At 41.8% G+C, this 26034-nt stretch overlaps 1 protein-coding gene across 10 annotated transcripts in view; it reads left to right on the forward strand.

Moving 5' to 3' along the window:
* Window positions 1–26034, forward strand: part of ZNF827 (zinc finger protein 827) — a 153105-nt gene that overhangs the window by 32359 nt on the left and 94712 nt on the right. For all 10 annotated transcript variants that reach the window (XM_074338471.2, XM_088792581.1, XM_088792579.1 and 7 more), the window contains 2 exons: window positions 7398–7570; window positions 13098–13578. In XM_074338471.2, coding sequence (XP_074194572.2) covers window positions 7398–7570; window positions 13098–13578 — 654 coding nt within the window. The remainder of the gene's footprint in view (window positions 1–7397; window positions 7571–13097; window positions 13579–26034) is intronic.

Below are 26034 nucleotides of genomic sequence, written 5' to 3' on the forward strand. Positions count from 1 at the left end.
GCATTGTTATTTTAAAGTGCCTCAGGCATAACCAGCAATAGTTGTGAAGTATAATTTTTTCACTCAAGTGACCAGATGCATGCAAAGATGAGAAAGAGGTCGTGAGCTTCCAGTGTAGTGTAGACTTTCTGCCTGTTTTGTTGTATATATACACCTGAGGGAGAAGGTGTATTCCTTTTTTGGTTGAAATGTACAAAATCCAAGTCAACACCTCAGTGAGGTTCTCAGCAGGATTTAATGTGGTGATCTATAAGAAATCGTTTTTTCCTTTTCTTTTTACTGAATTTATTCTATTGCCGAAACACTTCATATTTTAATCAATGAATGTTTAAAATGTGCAAGTTGAAAGAAGAGAGAAAGGAACTTCTCGGGTTGGGGCTCTGCAACCGCCTGCTGTTGACTGGTACCTGTGCCCCCTGTTTTCCTGCCTCTGTTCACAATCCAAGACTTGGTAAAAGCAGCTCCCTCAACAGACGGAGTATTTGTGTTGAAAAATCACTCATTTTGTAAAACTCATGCAAGAGGAAAGGTCGCTGTGGAAAAAACAAACAAACATGAGGGCTCTTGAAATGGTCACTTGAAAGATGTTCCAGGCGTCCGTCCATATGGACGCATCCTAACTGCAAGGTTTGTTTTTTATCGCGTGGATTGGAAATAGGAGAGGTGCTCTGCCTCTGAACACTTTCAGTCAAAGTAAATGTCATCTGGCATCCTAACTAGATTATGGGTTAAGAAGAAGTTGGTAGAATATCTAATTTTGTTGTTTACTTTTATATCATGGAGAGATGATTTGGTTGGTGTTACTTGGATCACTGATTTTTGAGTCTCAGGAGTGAAAGGAAAGGTGGGTCTAGTCTATTTGCCCCCTCCGCTCCCCTTTACACACTGTGCTATTGGTTTCAGGGCAACCTGGGGGCTAGATTCAGAGGTCACTTGGCTTTGCCTAAAAGGCATTTATGGGAATGTGGTGACAGTTGTCACCCACTTTTCTAAACACGTCTCATTTTTTTTCTCTACCTTAGAAAGAAATCTTCGTTTCAGTCAAAATAGATAGGTGGACTGTTTTCTCACAGCAAATCAAGGGTTTCTGTTGCTTAACGACTTAAATAAATAAATAATAACCCAAAACAAAAATCCACAAAAATAAACGACACACCATCCTGATTTCAAGCAAGGCTTCTATTTTCAAGCTATTTCTCAAAATGTTGCAAAAAGGGCACATAAAGTTGATTCTAGAGTTACAAAGAGGTAGTAATGTGCTAGAAAAGCCAATGTATTGAGTAATTTGGGCTTCAGCATTTCTTTGACCTTCTTTAGGTCAAGGGAAGTCCAAACCATGAAAAAGAAAAAAAGTGTCTTTTCAGTCTGGCCTTCCTCCTCTTTTTTGAACAGGATTCGGTTGTTGCCAGGTCATGGTGTATTTAATTCCTTAAAGAGTCCACTACTCGGTAGCCTTTCCCCCTGCGAGAGAGACGTGACACTTAAGGAGGAGTTTTCTTTCATGTGACCCTGTGCCCCAGCACATGCTACACTGCTCCTCTGAAAGGGGACATGATGGACAGAAGATTATGTCCCTTTGCTATAAAGATAAATGTCACACATTGATTCAATTCTCTTTGAAGTGACTGTTGTGTTGCACCTTAGAATAAAATAATGGTTTTTATTTTAAAGACAAAGTTTCTTGTGGAAGGCCAACACGATTCTCTGGATTTCAGGCTCCTAGTTAAATAACAAGGAGCATTTCAGAGAGAGGGTCTCCAAAACATCTTATTTCCCTGAACAAAATTTAAATATACTTAAAAGCACGCAGGTGTCATGTACCTGGATCAATAGATAGGGGGTGCCTGGCTGCTGTTTCCTGTCATATTTATGTAATCTTATTAACATTATTGCAAAAGCATAGAAAGTGAGGGACCTCTCCCGATACTCGTATTAGGTCCATGGTTATTCTAGCTATAATCTGAGAATGACTACATGTAGGAACTTGCTAAGAAAATTCACTTTTTAATCAAGATTCAGAAGTATCTGTCGCTGATCTCAATTATGTTTCCCCAGTGATTTCAATTTAGACTGCCTCTAGATAGCAGACTTCTCTCTTAGTTTTATTGAATACCTACTGTTAAAATATGTATCGATATCAATAACGGATAAACCCAGTGATATCTATTATTAACATAGTTTTTTGTTTTCCACAGTAGCATTTGAGAGCCATGCCCAAGAAATTCTATTGAAAGATATTAAGTCCATGTATATTGTTGGGAAGGAGGATGGGTCCTCTTACACCTCGTGGGTTGGCAGGCCTACGGTGGAGATGGCGATATGTATGGATTTTGCATACACAGCGTCACCTGGCATCTTGAACTCCTTTGATGTATATGGTGAAGTCTAGATGCGAAAACAACCCACTTGCAACCCACTTATCTAGATTTTCTGCACATTGTCAGATAGGCTCCAACAAGAGAAAGTTTGATTTCCTATAAAATAATTACGTTTGTTTTAAAAATACCTTCCTTGAATTAAAGCGAGGAAGTTAATAAAACCCTCCATGATTCTTTTTTCTTTCCTTTTTTTTTAGCTCAGTGAAATTTTGTTGTTGTAGCTTTGTGAATCAATAGATAGAGACTAGGATAGAGCATCAAACCGGAAGGGAAGAGATTGGCCTTGATCTCCACCCCGTCACTCACACATTACACTTCACTTCAGTTTTCTCATCTACACACTCAGCTAGTTGGGAATTATCGGCAAGATTTCTTCCTGCTTAAAAATTCTTTGCTTTTGCTTTCTGCTTATTCTTTAACTCTGGCTATCAACTCAAGAACTCTTTTATTTTTATTTTTTAAATTGAATATATGCCTTCTTAAAATTCATGCTCCAACCTCCCACAAGATGGTCTCTGCCTTGGGCAGATCTTGTCCATTGTAAGTTGTTTAAATATATATCATTGTACTTTATTAATGATGTAGTCACACTGTGTGCATTTTTAATATGAGCTGCTCCAGGTCCTTTCTGGAAATAGGTCAGGTGTAAGTACACAAATAGATAGCTCTCTGTGTGGACACCATTCATTGAAGAGGTGTGTTAGCTACTGTGTGAAAAGCATGAACTTTTGAGCGCACACTACTTCCGCTGAGACCTACTGGCAGTCTCCTGTATCTTTTGCTTTCACGTCCTGTGCTCATCTCACTTTTCCATACTCTCTTGATCCTGCTCTTTTCACTTAATCTCTTTACCATATACCGCACAGTTGTTGAATTGTACGTTGTATCAGCACTGTTTTGGGTGCTGGAGACACCAAGGTGAGGACTTCCAGCCTTGCCTCAGCCAATTCCCCCTTCAGCCGTCTCCTCCCCTCCTATTTTCTCCATTGCTCATTTCCCTGCCAAGCTGAATGTGGCCATCAGAATTCTGGCTAGGCTGAGCCAGATCCTACCTGGGCAGTGCAATGGACTCCTGGTTCTTCTGTTTTCTCTTGGCGTCAGTGATAAGCTACCACGATGGGCCAGGCCCTGAGCTATATGTATTTGTTATGTGATGCCAGTGATTTAAATGTACATCTGCTCTGATGGTGAATTTCCTGCTTTGGAGCACATGACCAGGGTTTATTGTCACTACTAGTACTATTTATTACAGCTGCTACCAATAGCTTCCATTTACTGCATAACAGGCATTTCACACACATTTATTATCTCTTGTATTCCAATAATACTATTGCCTATAAAGAGAACATATTTTCTCCAAACTAACAAATTAGCAGCTATCCATCCCACTGGGTTTATTAGCATTTGGTGGGATTTAGTTTTGTTTGCAATGATAATAATTAGCCAATGATATATTTGGGGGAAGTTGTTTAGCAGATAGTTGTAAACTAGGTAAAATTGTGAACATTTCAATCCTATTGCCTCAAAAATGTGTAGATTATTCTGAGGAAGTGGTCATATTACCTGTGGCTCTGAATCTGAGTGAAATTTACAGCTGTCAGTTAGTTCCTTGAAAATAGTTTGGCATACAAGTAGAATACATCCTAACTTCCTCCCTTCTCTAAACATCATATATACATGGAGGGCATCCCACTAAACTACGATTTTTTTTTTTTTTTCAATAAATAAAAATGTAGATGTTACCAGGGGAGACTACTGGCCAACTTTGAAAACTGATCATTGTATTCTGGTTATTTTTTACCACTTGGCTTGTTTTCTTCCTTTCCTGCCATGATCAGTTAAAAATCTCAAAATTATAGTAATGTAGTTGTTGACCACATAACTTGCAATTAGCTTCTTTTTACTATGAGTATTCTAATTTTTTCCCAGTCATCCAAGGACACCCTAATTTGTACACGATTCATGTGTATTTTAGTATTAATTAAAACTAAGGAAGGGTAGCTCCAAAATAAAATAGATTTATGTGAAATACTAACGTGCGGGGCTTAATGTAGCATACTCTGTAATACACTCGCAATACAGGATAAGTGATGAGTGTGGGGCTGGGAAAAATAAGGGAGTATATTGGTCACATTAGGCAAAGCAAGGTGTCTGGGGAAATCGGCAGTGTTCCTTTTGTCAGTTCATGCCTTTTTATTGCCTTCCTATGATGTGCCATGAAATCTCAGGTCAGTGGAAGACATCTCTCAGACAATTTTTTTCTTTCATCTCTCAGACAATTCTGTAAAATTAGGCAGTTTAGGGTTTCAATAGTGGGAACTACTTCCTGAAGACGGGGATTGGCAGCCTGTATCTCTTTTCTTACTACTTTGATGTACTTATAGCCCTAAATAGACATCAGTATCGGTTTTTTCTCCCTCTAGTTTATGGCAATAATCTCACCTAGAGGACTGCTTCAGTCCTTTCTGTCCAGGCGGTTGTTCAACATGCAGTCTTTGTGATCAAGATATCAGAGTGGAAGAAATAACAATGAAGGGTAGAAAATGAGAGGCCCAATGAGGTATAGGACTCCAGGTCAGCAGAGGCAATCAGAGGCAGACAGCAGGAAAGCTCTAGTGGGTTAATAAAGAAGCTTGTTTATAGACCTCAGCAGAGTATGCTTTTCCTGGGGAAGAAGGAAACCCTCCATCCCCACCCCATCCCCCAATCAGAAGAGGAAATACTTGTGATGAAACACAAGCAGAATTTCCAGACTTGAAGGATGTATTTTTAGATATGCAATTCTTTTTAAAGTTACTTGGTTAAGCTAACCAATATTACTTATACCTGTGTTCGTGAAACAGCATTTTTGGAATGCCTTAACTTTATTCCAGACCCCTTCTGGTTCCATCCATTTTAAGTGGCTTTTTGTATGTGGAGACTCCGTTGACTCAATGAATGAATAATAAAATTACTTTGAACTTTACACGTGGGAATATTTCCTTTTAAAATGATAAAAATAACGTGTACATTAAAAATTTCAAATAGTACGAAAGAATATGAAATGAAAACAAAAGTTTCCCTGCCTGACCCCTCTTTTTTAATCCACAGTCTTTCAAAGTCAACTGCTTAATGGTTTCTTGGGTATTGCTTCCAGACAATTTTTATACAAATGAAAGGATATCATTTTTTGTTTCATTTATTCATCTCACTCCCCCATTCTTCCTACTCCCCCTCTTTTTTTGCTCAAGTGTTTTAAATCAAATCCCAGCATCATATCCATTTGCTTGTAAATGTTTCCATGTATATTTTCAACAGATGAGAACTTAAAAAAAATAATCACAATAATTATTATGATATGTAACAGGATCAATAATTGTTACATGATACTATGGAACACCCAGTATTCTTCAATTATCTCAAAAGTGGGTATTTTTTTTTTGTAATTTTATAATCAGGATCAAAATAAGCTTTACAACTTGTGGGATTTTTTGTTTTGTTTTGTTTTGTTTTGTTTTAATGTCTCATAAGTGTCTTTTCATCTATAACCCCTCCTCTTTTTAAAATGCCTTTTCCTTGTTGAAGAAGAAACTGGGTCATTTGTCCTGCAGATCTTTCCACATTCTGAATTTGGCTGTTCTGTCCCCTTTGTGTGTTTAACATGTTGTTGTTTTAATCACCTTTATTTCCAGTAAACTGCTAGTTAGAGGCCTGATTAAATTTTTCTGAGAATATTTATTTTGTGGATGGTTTATCAGAAGGCACACAATGTGTGTCCCCTTTTTAGTGAAGTTTAGATAAATCAATGGTTTCATGTGTTGTCAGCTTGATGCATCCTTTATAAAGTTCCCTATCAACCTTTCACCTAATGGTTTTAGCAACAATTGATTCCCATTTTCTAGAAAACAAAAATAGAACTGCCCTAGACATAGTTTCATGTCTTCCTTTATCCACTAACGCTTTAGTGTCTTTGGCATGTTTCTGTATCAGCATCTATAGATGTAGCTCCTTTTTAAAGATAGCTTCATATATTTTATTTTATGAGTGTATTACAATTTATTTAACAGTTTGGAAATATTTCTGGTCCCTCAGGATTAAGAAGGGAACGTCTGAGACTTTAACGCTACCTGCTTTTATTTTCTATATTCCCAAATTGCAAGGGCTAGTGTGGCACTGACGAGCATAAACGAATCTGCCCGATGTGTAGGAACAGTGTCACAGCAGAGACCCTTCCCCGTGGGGGTGGTGGAAGAGACAGTGAGCTTAGCTTGCCTTGGAGGAAGTGGTTGGTTGATTTGCTTTCCTGAAAAATTGAAGCACGTGGGGCTGCCTGGTTGTAGCTCTTCCCAGAATGGGCAGCGAGGCCCAGTCACAAGGCAGAGGAAGCAGCATTTCTTGTTAGTGGCAGCCAGAGGGACAGAAATGAGAGGGTGAAAAGCCCTGACCTTAAGACCCCCTGATGGCTGAATTGGCAGCAGCATCTGCTCAGGCCATAACGAAACAAGACAGCAGTAGGGAGCCTAAAATGGGTCTCCGTTGGAGTTTGGTTTGTGAGGTTTATGATGGCTGTTTGGTTTTCAGCGTGCTGCAGTGCGTTCTTCTCTGTCCCATGTGATTTGTCTTTAGTACTTGCCGTTTTCCACGTTCAGGAATTCATATACGGACTTGAGTCTGGCAGTTTCCTTCAGGACAGCAAGCCTCTGAACGGAGGCTTCTCAACTGAGCCAGGTCAGGCCCAGCAAAGCCCTTTGCAGATGCCTTCCCAAGTGTGGGATGGCCCTTGGAAGTAAGACTTTCAGAAGGCAGGACGATCCGATTTTGAAAAATGGCATCCAGATGGAAGTCAGCAGATGAACATGGGCTTCTACCTGAAGAAAAACAGTAATAAAACTTCCTCGTGGGTAAAGTCTTGAGATTGCCAAGAAAAAAACATCAACTCGTTGTTAGCGTCCTTTACAAAGCAATGCAGTGCGAATGAGTGCTAGATGTAATGTGCCTGTTTGTTTTCCTTAATTTTCCTTTCTTTCTCCTTCTTCCAAGCCTCAGAAGAGGAAAGCGGAAAGCCTTTCCAGTGTCCAATATGTGGTTTGGTTATAAAAAGGAAGAGTTACTGGAAGCGGCACATGGTGATTCACACAGGTTTAAAAAGCCATCAGTGTCCGCTCTGTCCATTCCGGTGTGCTCGCAAGGACAATCTCAAATCCCACATGAAGGTAAGCCAGCCGCGGACAGGCCTCGTGCGGAGGCCCGCCCAGCCAAGGCTGTGGTGCAGGCTGGAGCGAGAGGCTTCTAGGCAGGAGAGGGGCCAGTGGCGGAGCCCACGGATGACGTGCTCAAGGTCCCAAGAGCGGAATGTAACCCAAATGATTCACCTTGAAAAGAGTCTTCATGTAAAGGTCTTCACATCCAATTTACAGCCAAGAATTTAAAGCCAGAGAGAAGCTTCAATACACTATATGTGTCGTGTAGAGCCATCCTGTTTTGGGGAGCAGTAGCCTAACCTGGCCTTACATGGCGATGCATTTCTGGGGTACTCAAAGAAGTAGAGAAAGACCTGCACCCCTTCCTAGAGACACTGCCTTCTTCTGCTGCTTATAAACCCAGAGTATAACACCCAGACACCTTATAGGAGGTGTGAGGACATTGAACATACCTGGGCTTCAAGTTTAGGCCTGCGGGAAGTTTGGGCCATTCCTGACAAGATGGAGTCCTCCCTAAGGCTGTCAGGTTCAAGCTGTCGTAGTTCCCAGGGTCACGTTTACCAAACATTGTTTTCAATGTCTTATTGCAAACAATGAGGGGCTTGTGCCTTTAATAAACATATAGTCTTGGGTACACTCTATGTGTCACTCTTCTGTGAGATCTGGGAAAACTTAGTCATCTAGAAATCTTTTTAGCAGACGCCATTAGTACGAAGAGTTTTGTCTGACATTCAAGGAGGAAACTCATAAGATCAAGAGCGTGGGCTTTTGAATTTGATAGATCCTCATTTAAATCTTGTTATGCAACTTACTAGCTAATTGGCCTTGAGCAAATGAGCTTTTAGACTCTTTAATTTTCTCACCTGTTAAATGGGAACAGTAATGTTTAGGAGAGCTGTCATTAGTATTTAAGGAGATAATATTAGCAAAGTATCTAACATAGCAATGTTCTTTAATAGTTATATAATTTCAATAACTACCTTTTAGCACCTTAGTAATAACAACAGTCATTTTCACTGATATTTTCAGTATGGTTTGGCTGTTGACATTGTTTATAAAGTTTTTACTCTCCTGCCGTAAGGATAGTGCCTGGACATATTAAGATATTTGCTTTTTTTTCCAAAACTTGTAGCCTAAGCTTTCTAATAGATCAGTACTACTGTTCAGAATGGTAGCTCTGAAAAAGTGTGATCGGACAGAACCTCTATTGACTTTAGGAAATGGCTTAGAAGATTAAAAAAATATTAAATCCATGATGTAATTTGTTTTCTATCATTTGCCTTTTTCTCCGGGGAGTAACATGCCCTTCATCTTCAGAATCCATTTAACCAAGAGTTCTGGTTGGTTGAATTTTAGTGAGCCTACTTAGTTTTTACTTTAACCCTCCTCATCCTCTATCACCTCTTCCCCAAAGTAAAATCTCACATTTTATACCTGCAAAGTGGATTTCATTAACAGGATGAGACTTCAAGAGAAATGCCTTTAAAACTAAAATTTGTTTTCGTTACTGTGTCCTACGTTGTGTTCAGAAATCGGGTCTGGCAAATTTAAAGCTTCAGTGAGCAGGAAACTTGCATCTCGCCTGACACCTTGTAAGCTTGGTTTCAGCTCAGGGTCACTTAAAACAACCTATTTATAAACCCATGGAAAAAAAGCTGGGCTTTCAAGAGCAGGAACTAGTGACCCTGAAACTACAGGGAGATGAGTTGGGTCCCTTGATGATACAGACGGTCGGCCATGACAGTGTTATAGATGAGAGCTGCAAGGGCTTTGCGGGTCGTGGGGTCTTAGAATGCTTTCAGAACAAATCAATAACCAGTACAATAAAGCAGTTGTGTGAAATTACCACTTTATTCAAACTTATTGTGTCCTAACCTGTTGAGGTACGACTGGAGCTTTTGATAAGGGAAGTGTGAGAAGGGCTCATGCAAGTTTAATTTTATCAAATGGTGTACTGTTTCTTTTCTCTGCTCTACACCTCACTTGTGGGCCTTTTAAAATTCTTTAATCAAAGGATTCATGGTTTTATTTTCATTAGATATACTTGAATTTTGCTAAATTTTGCAAATGTAGTCCACATAGAAATATAATGGCTATGGTCTTAGGAATAGATACCCTCTACTGGGTTCATCAGAGACTACAAATAAAGATAGATTTTTCTAAAAGGAATTTTGCCTAAGAAGTGGGGGCAGCATAGCCTATAGATTAAGATCTCCAGCTGTGTGGTCAGAAAAACCCGTAGTTAGAATCTCAGTTCCACGACTTGTAGTAGCTGTGAGACCTTGGGCAAATCATTTAACCTTTCCAAGTTTCTCTTTCTATTCATGGAGATAATCATCATGCAATCTACCTCACGGAGTTGTTATAAGAGTTAAATGAGATAATAGACATGAGCCACTTAAACCAGTGCCCAGCATGAAGTAATTATTATCCGAAAGTATATTATCTGAAGGTATATTAATGATTACGTGTAGAAATACACTAGTGACATGGTCTAAAACAATACATTTTCTTGCTTTTGTCTTTTTTGGCTCGATCTTTAGTGTTGAGAATTTAGAAAAACCCACAAAAAGAGTATAAAAATGATCTTTAATCTCATCATACAGAAATAACCATTAGTATCATTCGACTGTATAGCCTGCTATCTAGATTATATAGATTTATTTAAGAAAAAAATCAGATTCTGCTTTATTTGTTCCACCAATATGGTATTAACAGCGTTCGTACTGGGTGCTTGGCCCTGTATGTTTTTTTTAAGCCTGCTTTTCCTCCTTCATATATTGTGCAAATGTTTTTACGAGCTGCTACGGAAGGAGATGTAAATGCCTCCAGCTTCCTCGAGGTTATCTTAGATTTCCATTAAGTCTTTTACAACTTTCCTGGATGAGGGAGCATACAGGAATTCAATGTGAAATTCACCAGCTAACGTTGACCAGAAAAGGTGAGGAGGGCTGCTACGATAAAAGAGTGTTGGGGAAGCAATGGCCAGAAAGAGGCAGGTTGCTGATTGAGTCCCACTTGAGGTTGCTGGGGCCGTCTCAAGCCCGCCATCTTGGGAGCTGTGACTCTTGGGTAAGCCCCTTCCCTGCCTGGCCAGGTCCCCTAAGGGGGATGGAGGACATGTCCCCCAAGTTTCTTCATGTTCATCCGACTGCAGGAACTCGACTTAACGATGTGACAGCTCCTTCCCTGCCCACCCCTTAGCGTGGGTGCTGTGCTCTTGGTGCAGAATGACCAGTGGATACGTACGTCTCTGTGTGGCCTGGAAAGAATGACATGTTTTAGACAAGAGTTTTTTCTCATTAGCAGACTAAGGGATTTTAAAGTCAATGTTAGCTAAAGAGAATAAAAATTGTAACAGAAAGTGCTTTTCTGTTGGAGAGAAGAGGAGAAACTAACTGGAGGATGGAGGTAATACTGTTCTCTAAGGCCGAATGTGGTATATAGCCCCTTTGGGAAGGTGTAGCTCAAATAAAATTAATTATAAGTGTGAAAGCCAACACCACCTCCACTGTTTTTCCTTTAAACTGTCACTAATTTCCCCACAACTAAATATAGCCAGGCCAGGACCTGGTGGGAAAGAAGCCCGCGTATAATATATGCGCACAGACCCTTTTCCAACTCTGGCTAGGGCTCCCTTTTGACTATAGAACTTGCTTTTCCTTTTTCCAGAAGCTCCTGCTGGAGCTTCTGTTCTTGGATGAGCTCCTCTCCTCTCCTGGGTCAGTAGATGGAAGGACACTTATGAAATGGAATCTGCCCCACTACACTGCTCCCGGGGACCATGCAAGCTTTCTGCCCTGTGACCTTACCACCTGGTTCCCGGGCATGCTTTGGGCAGCACCTGTCAGGGTCTCCTGGGGCTGTGACCTGATGCCCCCTGAGGTGCCTGCTTCTTCGTGAATGGGGTGGAGGGTGGTGGTGGGGAAATCATCACGCTTCTGTGAGAAAGCAAACGAACCCATCAGCTCCAGAGTGAGATCCCTTGGTGGTGAAAGAACAAGAGGGGTGATGTTCACAGGCAGTGACAGTGTCCATTCCCCTCTCTCCACTCCCCAGACCTTCCAGACCTGGCAGGGAAAGGCTCTAATGGGCAAGGCTTTGCTGCAACTGAATTTATATGATGATTTCTGTTGAAAAATGGATGCTTTGGGGGGGGGGTACCCAGAATCACTTCTGTTGTTTTTTTCAAAAAGCCACAGTGGGGTGCTGTAGCGACAGGATCTCACCATTAACGTTTAATTTCTTTGCTTTTGTTGGTCACTTAACATTATTTAAAAGTATGTTTTGGCTGGTGAATAATGCTTTTGGATTGCATTCAGAATGCATAAACAGCTGTAGTAAAACTTGCTTTCTTGGAAAGGAAGCCTGTGTAGAGGGGCCAGGTGGTGCAGTGGATTAACGAACCAGCCTTTAACCTTTCTCAGACATGGGTTCAAATCCCGCTCAGATCACCACTGGAAGATGAGGTGTCAGTTTTGTTTTGGTTTTGAATTCCAGTTGCTGACTTGTTTGTCCAGATCATACAACTCCCCAAATCATTTGGCCCAAATCTACACAATTGGCAGTTTCTACTCAAGGGAAGGCCAGTCCTGAAATAGCAGGGTGTAACAGGTCAGCACCGAAGTACATTGGCAGAGATGAAAGGGGAAGTTACAAGCTTATGAGCACCTGCCAGCTCGAAGCCTGGCTTGGGCCAGTGCAATGATTTCCTCACTTTTTCAAGCACTAAATTTGGCAGTGACAGGAAGACAAAAAGTTTCTTGCAATTTTTGCAGGTATACACATGCGTGCAAGACTGGAACTGGATTCAAAAGTCAGCATTCTTTCATTGCAGATATCAGAATCTGAGCATGATAGCGCCATGTTTGGAAACACTCGTTTCATCTTGCTGAGACTCCTTGGTGGAGATCAGACCCTGGTTTTTCCCCCCACTCTACTTTCTTCATACGTCATTTTGCTCAAGCCACTCACTCCGGAGTCTCAATTTCCCTGTCTATGAAATGGGAATACCCTGGAGACATTATTTTCCACATTCTTAATTACCTAGAGAAGCATTATGAAAATTGAAATTATGTTTGCAAAACAACCGATTCTGTGGGTGGCAATAATTGGGTACATGCAAAGTGTTACCATTATGAGAGGAATTACTTGACAGATTACCTCTTCTGACCCACCACGAGTAATTATGTAAGTTTGCATTCTGCTGGGTTTGTAATATTTTCTCTGAAGACATCAACCGAGATCAGATGACTGGACTATTAAGAGGATACTGCCCCAAAAGGCCTCCATTGACAGACAGCATCCTCAGTTGTGAACGTGGCTCTAATGATGGACTCTTAACCTACCTGGGCCCGCTCTGTGTTTAGGGATGCCCTCATTACCTGGAGCACAGTAACGAAATGCTCCTCTGGTTATTTTATTTCCTGGGCCAGCCCTTTGTACTGGGAGGTAATTGTTGACAAATAGTGTGGACGTGCAGCAAGGCATTTTCCATACGCACACGGTGGATAGCTCATTCTTCTTGCTTCTTCGTCAGGTTCATCAGCACCAGGACCGGGGAGAGACCTTTCAGTGCCAGCTATGCCCTTTCACTTCCTCACGCCACTTCAGCCTGAAACTCCACATGCGTTGCCATCAGCACTTCCTGAGGACAGAAGCCAAGGTGAAGGAGGAGATCCCAGACCCAGATGTCAAGGGATCTTCCCACCTCAGTGACAGTGCCTGCCTGGGGCAGCAAAGGGAAGGAGGAGGGACAGAGCTAGTGGGGACCATGATGACGGCCAACACTCCAGAGAGGACTAGCCAGGGAGGGGCTGGCGTCTCGCCTTTGCTGGTGAAGGAGGAACCCAAGGAAGATAACGGCCTGCCAGCCTCCTTTACCCTGAATGCTGCCGACAGGCCGGCCAACCACACAAAGCTGAAAGACCCGTCCGAGTATGTGGCCAACAGTGCGTCAGCATTGTTCAGCCAGGACATCTCTGTTAAGATGGCGTCTGATTTTCTCATGAAGCTGTCAGGTACTTGAATAGGGTTGTATTCTCTCTCTCTCTCTCCTTCTCGACCAGTATTCTCATCTGTAAAATGGACTGGTAGGACTAGATGATTGCAAGGTCTCTTTTTACATTCTAATAGTCTGCACCTTCATAATTTTTCCTTTTTTCTTTCTTTTTTTTTTTTGGCAGTGCTTTAGAAGTAGGCATTGCTGTATTGCTGTGCTTTGGGTCTAGAAACAGTAGAGATTGTTGATTTCCTTCTGGTTTTTCTCCTTTATGGGTTCTTGTTGTGGGGGGAAGATCACATGGTGAACTAGGTTGGTGGCCGTTCTTTCTGTTGACCTTGGTCCCTATTTAACTTGTCTCTGCATTGGGTTCTTCAAAGTGCTTGTGTGGAACATCTCGTTCGGCATCATTCAAGTTCATTTGTTTTCATCTGAAAGAGTTTTAAAGGACCTACATCCAGAGACAACTATTAGGAACGAGAGACTTTTAAAACTCAAGCAAATGATAAAGATTATCTTAACTTTTTTTTTTCCCCAGTGGAAAATTTTTTTATTGTGGTGAAATATGTCCAACATAAAAGTACCCATTTTTAAGTGTACAGTTCCTTCACATTAAGTACATTCGCATTATCGTAGGAAACATCACCACCATCCATCTGCAGAACTTTCTCATCTTCCCAAACCGAAACCTTGTACCTATTATGTAATAACTCTCCACCCCTCCCTCCCCCAGGTCCTGGTAGCAACGCTTCCATTTTCTGTCTCTATGAAGTTGACTACTCTAGGTACCTCATGTAAAGTGGAATTATAATTTAAAAAAAAAAAATGCGTTTCTAACTGCCCCAGTGCCATTTGGAAAGACAATAGAATGTAAAGTTGTAAAAATGTATTCTTATTCATAGAAATCACTTTCACCATCAAATGATATGTGATGTTTCTTTTAGTTATCTTTTTTTTTTTCCCCCCAATTTCTTTGATTAAGTTGTGGAGTTGAACGGGGGCATAGAGACACTGAGGGAGGCTGTTTTTCCTGACTCCCTTGGAATGATAAAGCATGTCCTGGGACGGTGCTGCTACTCATTACGGTTTTTTTAAAGTATGATTTTAAATTTTAAAGGCGATGTGGAGGGTGGGGAAAGGTCGGCTGAGAATTGGTTCTGTCTTGCAGTGAAGCCGGCAGTCCCCACGATGATTTCCAAATGCCATTTCAGCTCTTTGGAGAGTGACAATACCCTTTTAAATGGAGAATAATTGGTCACCGCCTTCCTTTAAATGGACTGTGAGTCGCATTTCACTAAATGTCATTGCCAGGTGAATTAGAGGTTCAGCTTCACTCCGAACGCCCTGTGCTCAGTGACACTTCAGTCAGGTCTTTTGGAATGTCCCTGTCACCCCAGATCTTTGCCCCTCAGGAGTACACGACACTAGTTGGAAGAAATGAGAAAAGGTAGGGGATGGAAATGAGGCGTCACAGAAATGAGCTGAGGAGGAAAAGAGAGCGAAGAACTGACAGGCGCCAACCTGCAGTGCAGGTGAGGAAGTCTTGGGAATGATTAAGTCCCAGGAATTCAAGTGTGTCTGACTGTGGCCCAGAAGGACTGGGGGCTCTCTACTCCTCTTCCCCCCACCTTCCCCCTTTTCCATCTCAATCCAGAGGAAAATGGGCTTTTAGAGACTCTGAGTTTTATATGGAACCATTTTTGAAACTATGGAGAACGTGCAGGCTTCTAGTGCCCCTTTTGCCGCTGACCCTTTAATTTTCACCTCCGTGGGATCCCTGGTTCTTTCTTGATGATCTCCCCACCAATAGTATAGCAAAAAGGGGTCCTTTGGGGGTCTTTTCCAGTGCACTCCCAAGAAAGCAAATGGCATCATCACTTAGTGTAGCTTAGAAAGGGGTAGTTTCTTTACTTAACAGATGAGGAAAACTAAGTGGGGGTGAATAACTCTTAGTAAGGGGTTACTCTCTTTACTCCACAACCCCAGGAAATTTTCAAGCATGCAGGAAGGCCAGAGGGGATGAAGGAAGGATTAGATAAAACACTTGGTGTATGATGCACCACTCCTGCTCGGCTCAGCTCTGGGTGTCCCACATCCGACTGTAACGAACTCCAGTCCCAATCTCAGGGAGCTTAACATAAGGCTTGCGGCTGCTGAGAGCCAGAATTGCAAACAGGAGCGACACCAGCAGAAAGCATGTTGGTAGATTGGGGTGAAACACTGTGCACCAAAGTCTTCTGTTGTGATCTGTTTTCTCAGTTAGCTATTGATGGGGATTTGTTTACGGTTTGGCAGTCGCAGTATTTACCCACTGATCAATTGGCAGAAGAAAACAGATAACAAATGCACACTATTTATGCAAAAGGCCCATGCAGCTATTTTATGGTGGCTTACTAGAGGTCCTGAAACCCGACTTGTGTGCACTGTTACCTAGCAACCTGTTATAAAGTCACCGGGGAGTGAGATGCATCGGTAATTTTTTGTGTGTGTGCATATTTGGATGTAAATGTAAACTTGGTGACTGTGGCAATGCAGCCCATGGGAAGAGAAGATGTTAAAAGGAAAGGAATACATTTTCTGGAGGGATTTTTTTTTTTTTTTTTTTGAATTCCACTAACTCTTTGGTTGGTGGGGCCCTATGATTGATAGCTGCTGTCACCGTGGTGCTGTGCCTGCCGTTGTCTGTGGCTGTGATCCCAGGACCAAAAGGCCAAATCCCAGAGAGCTGTAGCTGGGTTTCTAGCTCTTTCCCTCATCAAATGTAGTGTAGTAGTGGTTAGCACTGGGTCTCGTCCCTCGGCGTCATAACGGTGCCATTGTTCTTGCGATGATTTTTGAGCTGGGCTCTGTGCGTGCACCTGCTGGGACTGTCGGGTGCAGCTGTTTGTGGGCACCGAGTCTGCGAGTCTCTGTGCCAGCCACGCCACTATCTGCAGAACTGGAACACAGTGACAAATTCAAGCGTGCACATACCTACTTGTGTCCAAAGGAGGGGTGGAAAACACTTGATTCTTTCTTGCTTGGTTATTAAGGGGAGTCTTTCTTGCTCCTTCAACTAAAACTGAGCATAAAAATGACTTAGGAGAACCCAGTGGGATTAAAAATCTCTGATGGAATGGTGCTTTAAATGGACTCTAAATCTTCCTCCTGTCCCCACCCTGGTTTTGATGTTTCCCAGTGTGTGTGATTGTGAAATCAAACCCCTTCTCCAAAGCATCAACTCTTCTTCTGCCTGAGCCCACGCTTAACATTCCTTGGTCCTTCAAGATGAACGCTGCTCCCCGGAACCGAGGCTTCTCCGGCTCAGCACCATAATTGATTCCGGGAAGAGAATGGGGCAGCCCTTGCTCCTGGCTTTCTGGACTGAGGGAAAAGAATAATTCTGTAAACTTTGCTCAGGGTTTTGCCCTAGAAGGCAGCCCTTTGAGGGCTGCAGCCCTGCGTATTCACATAGATTTTTCTCGGGAGCCAGCAGACATACACACATCATTGCATGTCAGGGCATGTGATCCAGGGGTCCCATGATGGGGTGTGCTTGGGAGGGGCTCACCTAACTTCAGAGCACTGAAGTTACCGCTGCTTCGTGCCTTGTCTCCAGTATTTCTGTATACTTATCCGGTATCCAGCAGCAGTTCTGACTCTGGCTGCACATTACACTTACCTGGGGTGTTGTGTTTTGTTTGTTTGTTTGTATTGTTTTTAATGCCAGGGTCCAGCCCCACTCCCAGAAATTATGATTTAATTGGTCTAGAATAAGGACTAGTCACTGGTATTTTCTTTAAAATCCTCAAATGATTCTAAAATGCAGCCGAGATTGAGGATCACTGCTGTGGAATATAAGCTTGGTAAGTGGTACAGTTTTTTTTCAGGACAGCTCTCTTCCCTTGCCTTCTCTCCCCGACCATAAGAAAGGGCACAGTGCTGGGAGATGGGTCTGAGGCATTCACTGCAGGTCCAGGTTGGCATGAATGAGAGACCTGGGTGAGTCATATTCATCGAGCCCCCCCCGTTTTTCCTCATGGGGCCTCATGACAGGAGAACTAAAAGAAGCATCTTAATGTTCTCTAATTAGAACTAGAAAGTCTCAAGACTCATCTAGAACGTCAAGGAGCTGGTAGTATTACCACTTGGAGGCTGGTCATGAATGGCCTTACCTTATCTCTTGTTTCTGAAAACTATACTTTTCAAGATCTAAAATTGAATTCTAGCTCTCCAAATTATAACCAAGCAGTTGACAGAAAATTGACATGTCAGTTTGTTGGTGGAGAATATCTTTTTGTTCCTGGTTTTCGAAAATAAAAGATATGAGCCATTTCAACTACTTTTAATTGGGAAACTGGCAAAAAAAAATTTATGCATTCTCCCACATGCTATTCCTTTTAAAAATTGAGACTGAAACAATTTTAACTAGGAGAGGTGAACTTTTTAAAGCAATGACTTACAAATGGGTGCAAGCTGAATTGTTTTTTAATTTACTAGGAGCTCAGCCATAAAATAGCAAAGGTGTTTTTGTATACAGGAAGGGGAGCTGGTGAATGTGTTTGTATCCCACAGGCCTTTGTTCTGCCGCTTCATCTGTTTCCTACAATTTTGTGCATTCATAGTTATACTATGGTTAGTCAATGAATGGTAGCGCCCCATCCTGTGATACCTTGTTTGTGCTGCTGGAGAAGGAAGAATGGGGGATGCCCAGTAAACTGGCTTATCCTTATTGCCTGGTGGTTCTGATTGGCTTCCTATAAAACATCTTAACAAATGAGACTTCTTTCAAGGAAATGCCATCCTTGTGGCTGTCACGCCCTAAGACTTCAAGACCTGGAGCCAGGGGGCTCTCCCAACGCCCCATGCTCAGGTGCCTTCTGCAATGAGCTTATTTTCCACAAAGTTCTGTCTTCAGTTTGGCCTTCTTTTTAATCCTGCCTTGCTTTTCTCATGATGGGCACTCACTGACCATGTGACTAAAATTCCTGGTGTCAGATGTGGATTTAGGGGCCTGATACCTGCAGACGGCCTGAATGCCCTTGAAATCTTAGATTTTTATTGAACCTGGTGGTGATTCCTGTAAGAAGGACAGTGTGGCTCCTTCCTGTTGTTCAGTGACTTGGCTCCATGAAACGAGGACTGATCTGAGTCACAGGAAGGGGCAGGTGACATTACAAGAAAGTGGGACCTGGAGTCACACATGCGTGTGCCGGAACTTCAGTGGATGGAGACTTTGTGACATTTACTCACTGTTCAGTATTTTTCCTTAATAATCACTTACATAGTGCTTTACTCTGAGCCATTTAATGCATTTGAACTTCATAACAGCCTTATAGCAAAATAGTATTCCCATTTTACAGGCGAAAACTAAGGAATAGAGTGGTTAAGAGACTTGCCCAAGTTTACACAGTTAATAAAAATGGTGGAACTGACATCACCACCAAACCAGTATTACAGGGAATCACAGAGGAACTTCTTTAAGATGGGAGGGGGGTTAAGGATGGGTGAAAGGGGAAGAGATTAAGAAGTACAAATTGGTTGTTACACAGTAGTCATGGGGATGTAGGGTACAGCATAAGGAACAGTCAGTAATATTGTAATAACCAGGTATGGTGCCAGATGGGTACTAGATCTATCAGGGTGATAGATGGCAATGGGGTTGGGGGGAGGGTGAAAAGGTGAAGGCATTAAGAAACACAAATTGATAGTTAATACAGTACGGGGAATATAATCAACAATGTTGTAAAGATCATGTAACTTGCCAGATGGGCACTGGACTTATCAGGGGGATCATTTCATAGACTGTGTAGATGTCTGACCACTGTGCTGTACACCTGAAGCTGAAGTAGAATAATACTGAATGTCACCTATAACTAATATATAGGTAGATATAGTCACGGGATGTGGAGTACAGCATAGGGAAGATGGTCAATGGTATTATAACAGCTATATAAGATGTCAGGGGTGGTAGCTTGGGGGGCAGGGTTTATGAGGGGTTTACATGTCTAACTATTACGTTACTTTGTACACCTGAAACTAATAAAAAAAAAAAGGTGGGACTGAGATTCTAATCCGGGGGGCCTGGCTCTGGTGTTCCCTCCCCTAGTAAGTTAGCAGTGAAACCAGAACTTGGCTCCTCTCTCTGTCCTGTGACGTTGTAGAGTTAGCCAGAGTTTCCAGCATGGGTGCCACTCTCTGAACGCGGTATGTTAGACGCCATTGGAAGTTGCATTAATACTTGGAGGCTTTTCAGGAATTACTTAGTGCAAAGAAGAGTAGTAACTATAAGGCCAATTTATATTTCTGTAGGGCTTTCTAGTGTAAAGCGTGCTTCCAAATATATTGTCTGACAACAACCATTAGGTGAGGAAACCAAGACTCGGCGTAAATCCTGTAAAAGAATCATGACTGGATTCCAGCCAGATCTTTCTTTTCTCGCTGCTGGACAGAGTATATCTAGTTCTAGAATTGCCCTCTAGAATAATTTTTTTTATCCTGACAGACCCCTGGAAAAGCTTTTCAAAGTCTATGTTTGTGCAAAACTGAATTCAGTTCATTTTCTTCCTTTTCTCAGAAATACATTTTCTTCTACTTAATAATGTTACTGTTGTTACTACTTCTGCTGTTACTATTATAAGCATTATTACTAATGAATTGTGTTTACAGTGAGCTGGGCACTGTGCCAACAACTTCATGTCTCTTTTCCTTTAACCCTCTCAACAGCCCTGTGGGGTTAATAATATGGAACCTATTTTATAGATGAGGAAGGTGAGGCTTAAAAGGCTGCAGCTACAAGGGACGGAGCAAAGATTCAGCGCTGCCTAACTGCAAAGCCGTGGCTCACGACCACTTCATTAGCGATTACCTAATTTTTTTTCTCAGTTGAGTGAGCTGTCTTTTGACCTCGTCTGCTTCACTGTTTATTTTCCTTGGCTTCAAACCATGGCATCGTTTCTAACGCATGTTAATTCAGTCACTAATCTGGTTAAAGTTTTCGGTGTCTTCTGAAATAGATGTACAGTCCCGCCCTTCACATGCAGCCCTTCCTGGCCATCACGTCACACCTAGACAGCTGGCCCCTCCGGGCCCCCCACCCCCAGGCGCTCCCCCACCCCCAGGCCCTCCAATGCATTCTGAAGGACCCTTCTTTTAATACCTCTTGCATCGGGCTATGCCTCCACCTGCCTGCTTTCTACTGAGTAACTGTATTCCCACGGCCTTCACAAGCTTATAGGTACACCCCTCTCGTTTCCGTTTCTCTGGCTTTGCTCATGCTCCAGGGGTCTGGTCATTTGAACTATGGAGTTCCATATATCTTCTTCCTCCTGTTAGATAAAATGGTGGTGGAAGGGGGCGGGGGAGGGGGGCTTTTTCTAAAAATAATTAATAATGTTATTAAAGCTAAAGTAACTATTTTCATGCACCTCTGCCCCACAGTGGTCCTGTATATAGAGAATTTCTTGCAACGCAGGTGCCATTCCTGTCATGCCTTTCCCCTGCTGCCTAGCCTGTGGAAACGCTAGCCACCCTTCCAACAATAGTGCCCACTTCTTTAGTAAAACCTTTTCCTGTTGTTCTGGTCTTTACTACTTGTCCCCATTGTGAATTCCAGCGGTACCTAGAGTCTTTATCGTCCGGGCTGCTGCTTGTATTATTGCTAGTTCATTCTATTGCTGAGTGATAATCTTGCTTCTTCCCCTGTTTCAAGTTACTGTGGGGGGAGATAATGTTTCTTTTATAACGTCTTTGTCTTTGTATCATCCACAATGCATTCCATGATGGATTGATTATAAGAAAAATATTCCATTAGTCATATTCTAGAAGTCAGGTTTGCAGAGGTCGTGATATTACTTCACTTGAAAAGGTTTTGCAAATTCACACCCACCTCCATCGTGCTTAAGAAAGAAGATGGAATAGAAGGTGGTGGTCTGTGGAAAGTAAGCAGGCTGTTTAAAGGGAGCCCCGAAGGGTGTGATGACCTTGGTGTTGCCCTATGTCTTATGTTCTAGGACCTCAGCTTATAGGGTCAAGTCTAGGAACTGGACTCTGTCACAGAGTTAAGTAAGAAAGTGTTGCACAATTTAGCAGCTCAAAACAATCACCCTTTTCTTAGTTTATGCTTTTGTGGATTGGCAACTCGGGTGTGGTTCATCACGGTGCTTCTTCGGGTCTCCCCTGGGCTAACGCATCCGTCTCATCCATCTGCAGTCCATTGCCAGGTGGGCTGGGGGCTGGCTGGACTGGGGTAGCCTCAGCTGGGGTGGCTTCTCTCTGCTCCCCAGGGTGTCGTTCTTCAAAGGGCTAGCCCAGGCTCGTTCACATGGCAGCTGGGCAGGGTTCCAAGGAGAGAGCAGAAGGGCACGAGACCTCGAGGCGAGGCTCAGACCTGGCCCACCACCTTCCACTGACCAACGCAGGCCACAACTCCAGCTCAGATTCAGAGTGGGAAAATAGACCCTACCTCTTAATGGGAGAAGGAACAAAGTCCCATTGTAAAGGCGTGGGCTTTTAGGGAGGCGGGGCGGATCATTTTGGCCATTGTATAATCTCCCACAGCCCAGAGTTCTTCAAACTCTCTGGGTGTTCCAGGATGACATAAATCATTTAAAAAACTGATGTATAAACCAGAATGTCAGCATAGTAATTTCAAATGGCAAGCGTAGCCATCAAGAGGAGATGTCATTTTGGGCAGATGGTCACGAACTTCCCTGAAAAGTGTTGGAAATATATTATCCACTCTTTAGGCGTTCTTTTTTCTAGGCTCCAATCATGTCTTGCTATTCATACATTTCATTCTTTGGATTTAATAGGATGAATTTAAAATACAGCTTTCTTTCACATTTACTCATGGCTTGATTGGTTTTGCAGGACTTATCCTTCCTGCTTTTGACAAGGGAGATATCCTGTCTGTTAAGTGGATTTCTGCAGATTATGTGCTTGCTGGTTTTAGTGGTTTCGTTCATGGAGAAAAACCTTATTTATTTATTTTACAGTTCTTAAAGCTCCACTCATTGTTATTACTCTGACCCTGTGCCAGACACTGTTTTGTTTTCCCTTTGTCACTATGTCTATAATTGTCGTAGCTGTCATAGGGGACCTATGCAGTCTTGGTTTGGGGACACACATCCTGAAGTGTGGCCAAGGATTAGCTGAGGTGGGGATTAATGAGAAATACGAGATGGTTAAAACTTCACTAAACACTAATTACAAAACTACTTAAGGCAAATTAAGTAGTTTACCTTATTGGAGAGCAAGATTTAAAAATATTTAGCTAATGTTTTAAACATTCTATTTAGATATAATATGCTTAACATCTAAACGTAATACTCCACTGTTATTATTATTTAATTAAATTTTAGCTTTCCTTATGATTGCAGAGAGCAGTTTTTTCTCACTTACAGTGCATAAAATTATCAAAAAATCCCAGGTCCCCAGCCAGGTCATACACACTTACATGTATTTATAAGGGAACTTGGGGACTTGTAACAGCACTGGTTTGTAATCTGGAGAGTTGAGCTCTGATTCCATCATTAACAAGCTATGTGATTTTTAAAAGGCCGTATCCTTCTCTGAGCCTGTTTTCTTATTATAAAATGAGGAAGTGGAAAACAGTCATGGTTTGCATTTTGTTTGTTTTTTTTAACTGTGAACCTATTTGTTTTCAAACAAAATCTTAAGTGCACACTCAACATATAAAACACATAACGTGTATTTCTAAATATAACTTTAGCTTTTTTAGTTCACATTTATTATATTTGTGTAAGCAGTCAAGCAATTAGAAAAGCGTTGCTGTTTGGTAAGCATGAAACGTGAAATTACTGTTATGATCAGATGAGGTCTTACGGCAGTGTAAGTATTGAGTGTATTTCTAAATTTATTTCTCTGATTGCCGTTTCAAGAAACACCCTTTACATGGGAACACTGTGGCAAATGAGGGCATATTTCAAACAATTCAACTTGTAATCACAGGATCCCTTCACTTAAATATATTCAGATGCTTAAAAGGAGACTATAATAATAAAAAGTTTTGCTTCAAAGTCGACATTTAGCAACTGCCCTCCTTCTTTCTCGTAATAAATGGCAGACTGGTAGTATCCCAAACTTTCAATATGCACTAACGCCATCTGTCATTCTATAGTAACTCTTGGTTATTAGTCAATCAGCTGTTATTTGGAAATTGATTTCATTTCACTAGTCTCCGATTCCTCATCTGCAGAATGGGGATAATACAGCCGTAGTCCCTACTTCAAAAAATTGTTGTGAACATCAGAGAAATTAATCTATGTGAACACTTAGCATAGCCCCTGGCCTGGAGTAAGTGTTCTATAAATGATATTATACGTCCAGCTGTATCTATATATCTACATATGTCTGTTATCTATGATAGCAGCTTCACCAAAGCAGATATACTTGCATCTATCCTGGCATTTATTGAAGGCAGTGTTTCTCAGCTAGGGGCATACCCAGGGGACAGTTAGCAAAGTCTGGGGAAATTTTCGTTGTCACAATTGGGAAGTATATTGGCATCAAGTGGGTAGAGGCCAGGGTTGCTGATGACATCCTATAATGTGCAAGACAGTCTCCCACAGCACATTACCCAGCCCAGAATGCCAGTGGTGCCAAGGTAGAGAAAGCCTGATTTAAGAAATGCCTATAGACTCTAGTAATACCATAACTGTACAGTTTTACATGGGTACACATGCACAGGCGTGAATTTTTTGAAAGATCAGTGCATAGCCAACGACTTCCTTATTAATGATCAATTACTAGAACGCTAACACTTTTATGATAGCAGGAGAAACTGTATTACCTGTGACACACAAAAACCTGAATTAACTTGTCAAGATAAGTTAACATATTAGTGTTCTCCAGTGGATTGACGTTTTATATATAACGCAGCAGCTGAGGGTGCGTGTTTTAAAATTAATTTTAAAACAATCTTCAAAACTTAAATTAGAAACAAACATGTGTTGGAACCCCAAAGTATATCCTAGGGTTCCTTGAAACACTGTTTGGAAACCACTGATCCCCTTCCCGGTCCAAGAGTCTTTGGCTTTGCTTCAAGATGAGGTAGGTAAGTAACATTCTCGTTGGTCTAGTCTTTTCATGTAGCTGTTTAGCATTCACAGAATTGCTAGATTCTGAAGTAAAAGTGAGAGCTCTGTCTTATTAAACTCAAGGAAAATGCCATTTTCCTTCACCCGAGGGAACTGACGGAACAGAAGCTGTCGTGCTGCCGCGTGTTCCTCCTCTTCCATCCTCGTAGTCCAATCTCCACCAAATCCTTTCCTACCAGAAAACATCCCTTACCTTCAAGTCATGCCCCACTCGTCCCTTCCTCATGAACAGTATTTAGTTCACTTCGGATTAATTTTGCAAAGCCCACCATCCAGCTGCTTAGGGTTGTATCCTTGAAGAAACTTGGGCTGTCTTGGAGAGAGATTGGGGGATTTTCAACCAGAAGCCCTAGAGTCTAGCAGTTCTGTGATTTTTTTTTTGGGGGGGGGAATGTGGGGAGGCTCAGTCTGTTAACCGCTTGGGACCTTACTTTCCTCACCTATAAGATGAGGATAGTAATGACATTTACCTTGTGTGGTTGACAGAAGGATCAATGCCTGCGTAACTATTCAAATGCTAGTTGTATGCTTTATTAAAACAATTAAAATAATGGTCTTTAAGGAAGTTATATAGAATTTTCCTCAAGGAGGGGCGTTGTGCTCGCAAGGAAAGCTCCATGTGAACTGATGACACGATGCTTTAAAGAGGGTTTTCTTTTACAACTCATCAATGCCTGCCTATTAGAATTGGAAGCGTGGAATCATTTTATCCCAGTAGCCATTCCTTTCCTTTGCCATGTTAGCCTTTGTCTTGAATCCTCAAAAAGCTGATTTGTCTCCTTTGAATGGCTGCACAACTCCGTTGAGTACAGGAACCTACAGATATGACTCATCTGTGGTAATTGGCTCAGGTCCTAAAATGTTTAGAACAAACAGTAAGAGAAGGGGCCTCTTGATTAGTGGGGCTTCTTCACGGCGTTAGAGTACCGGGAAGCTTTAAGATACATACACAGAAATCAAGACAGGTGCTGTGCAAGTCCTGTACGAAGTGAGTTCTATATGTGCACAAATGTTTTTGTTAGTAAGAATGAAGTCGAGACTATGTAGTGAGTCAGAAATGATTGTTTTTCTCTTAGCAATTTTCCCAAAGGAAAAAGAAAACACTTTTAATTCCACCTTGCTCTGTAGAAAGACTGCGGGTTTTTAAACTTAAGATAATGAAAAACGATGGCAATTATTCAGTCATTAATTTTAAAGTACAGGCTTTTTGTACTGTTCTCAGTGCAAATGTTTCTGGTTATTGAAAGAAAGCAGGGTAGCCTTCATATTTCTATTTTTCCATTTTTTATTTCGACCCAAATGGTTCGGAAACTAAAACTTGAGCAAAGACGTGTCTCCCACATGTTTTTTTGACATGTCATTAGCCTTGTTTACAT

This window comes from Rhinolophus sinicus, chromosome 15 (genome assembly GCF_057876585.1).
Source record: "Rhinolophus sinicus isolate RSI-liver-muscle chromosome 15, RSI-T2T, whole genome shotgun sequence".
In the NCBI taxonomy this organism is placed as follows: domain Eukaryota; kingdom Metazoa; phylum Chordata; class Mammalia; order Chiroptera; family Rhinolophidae; genus Rhinolophus; species Rhinolophus sinicus.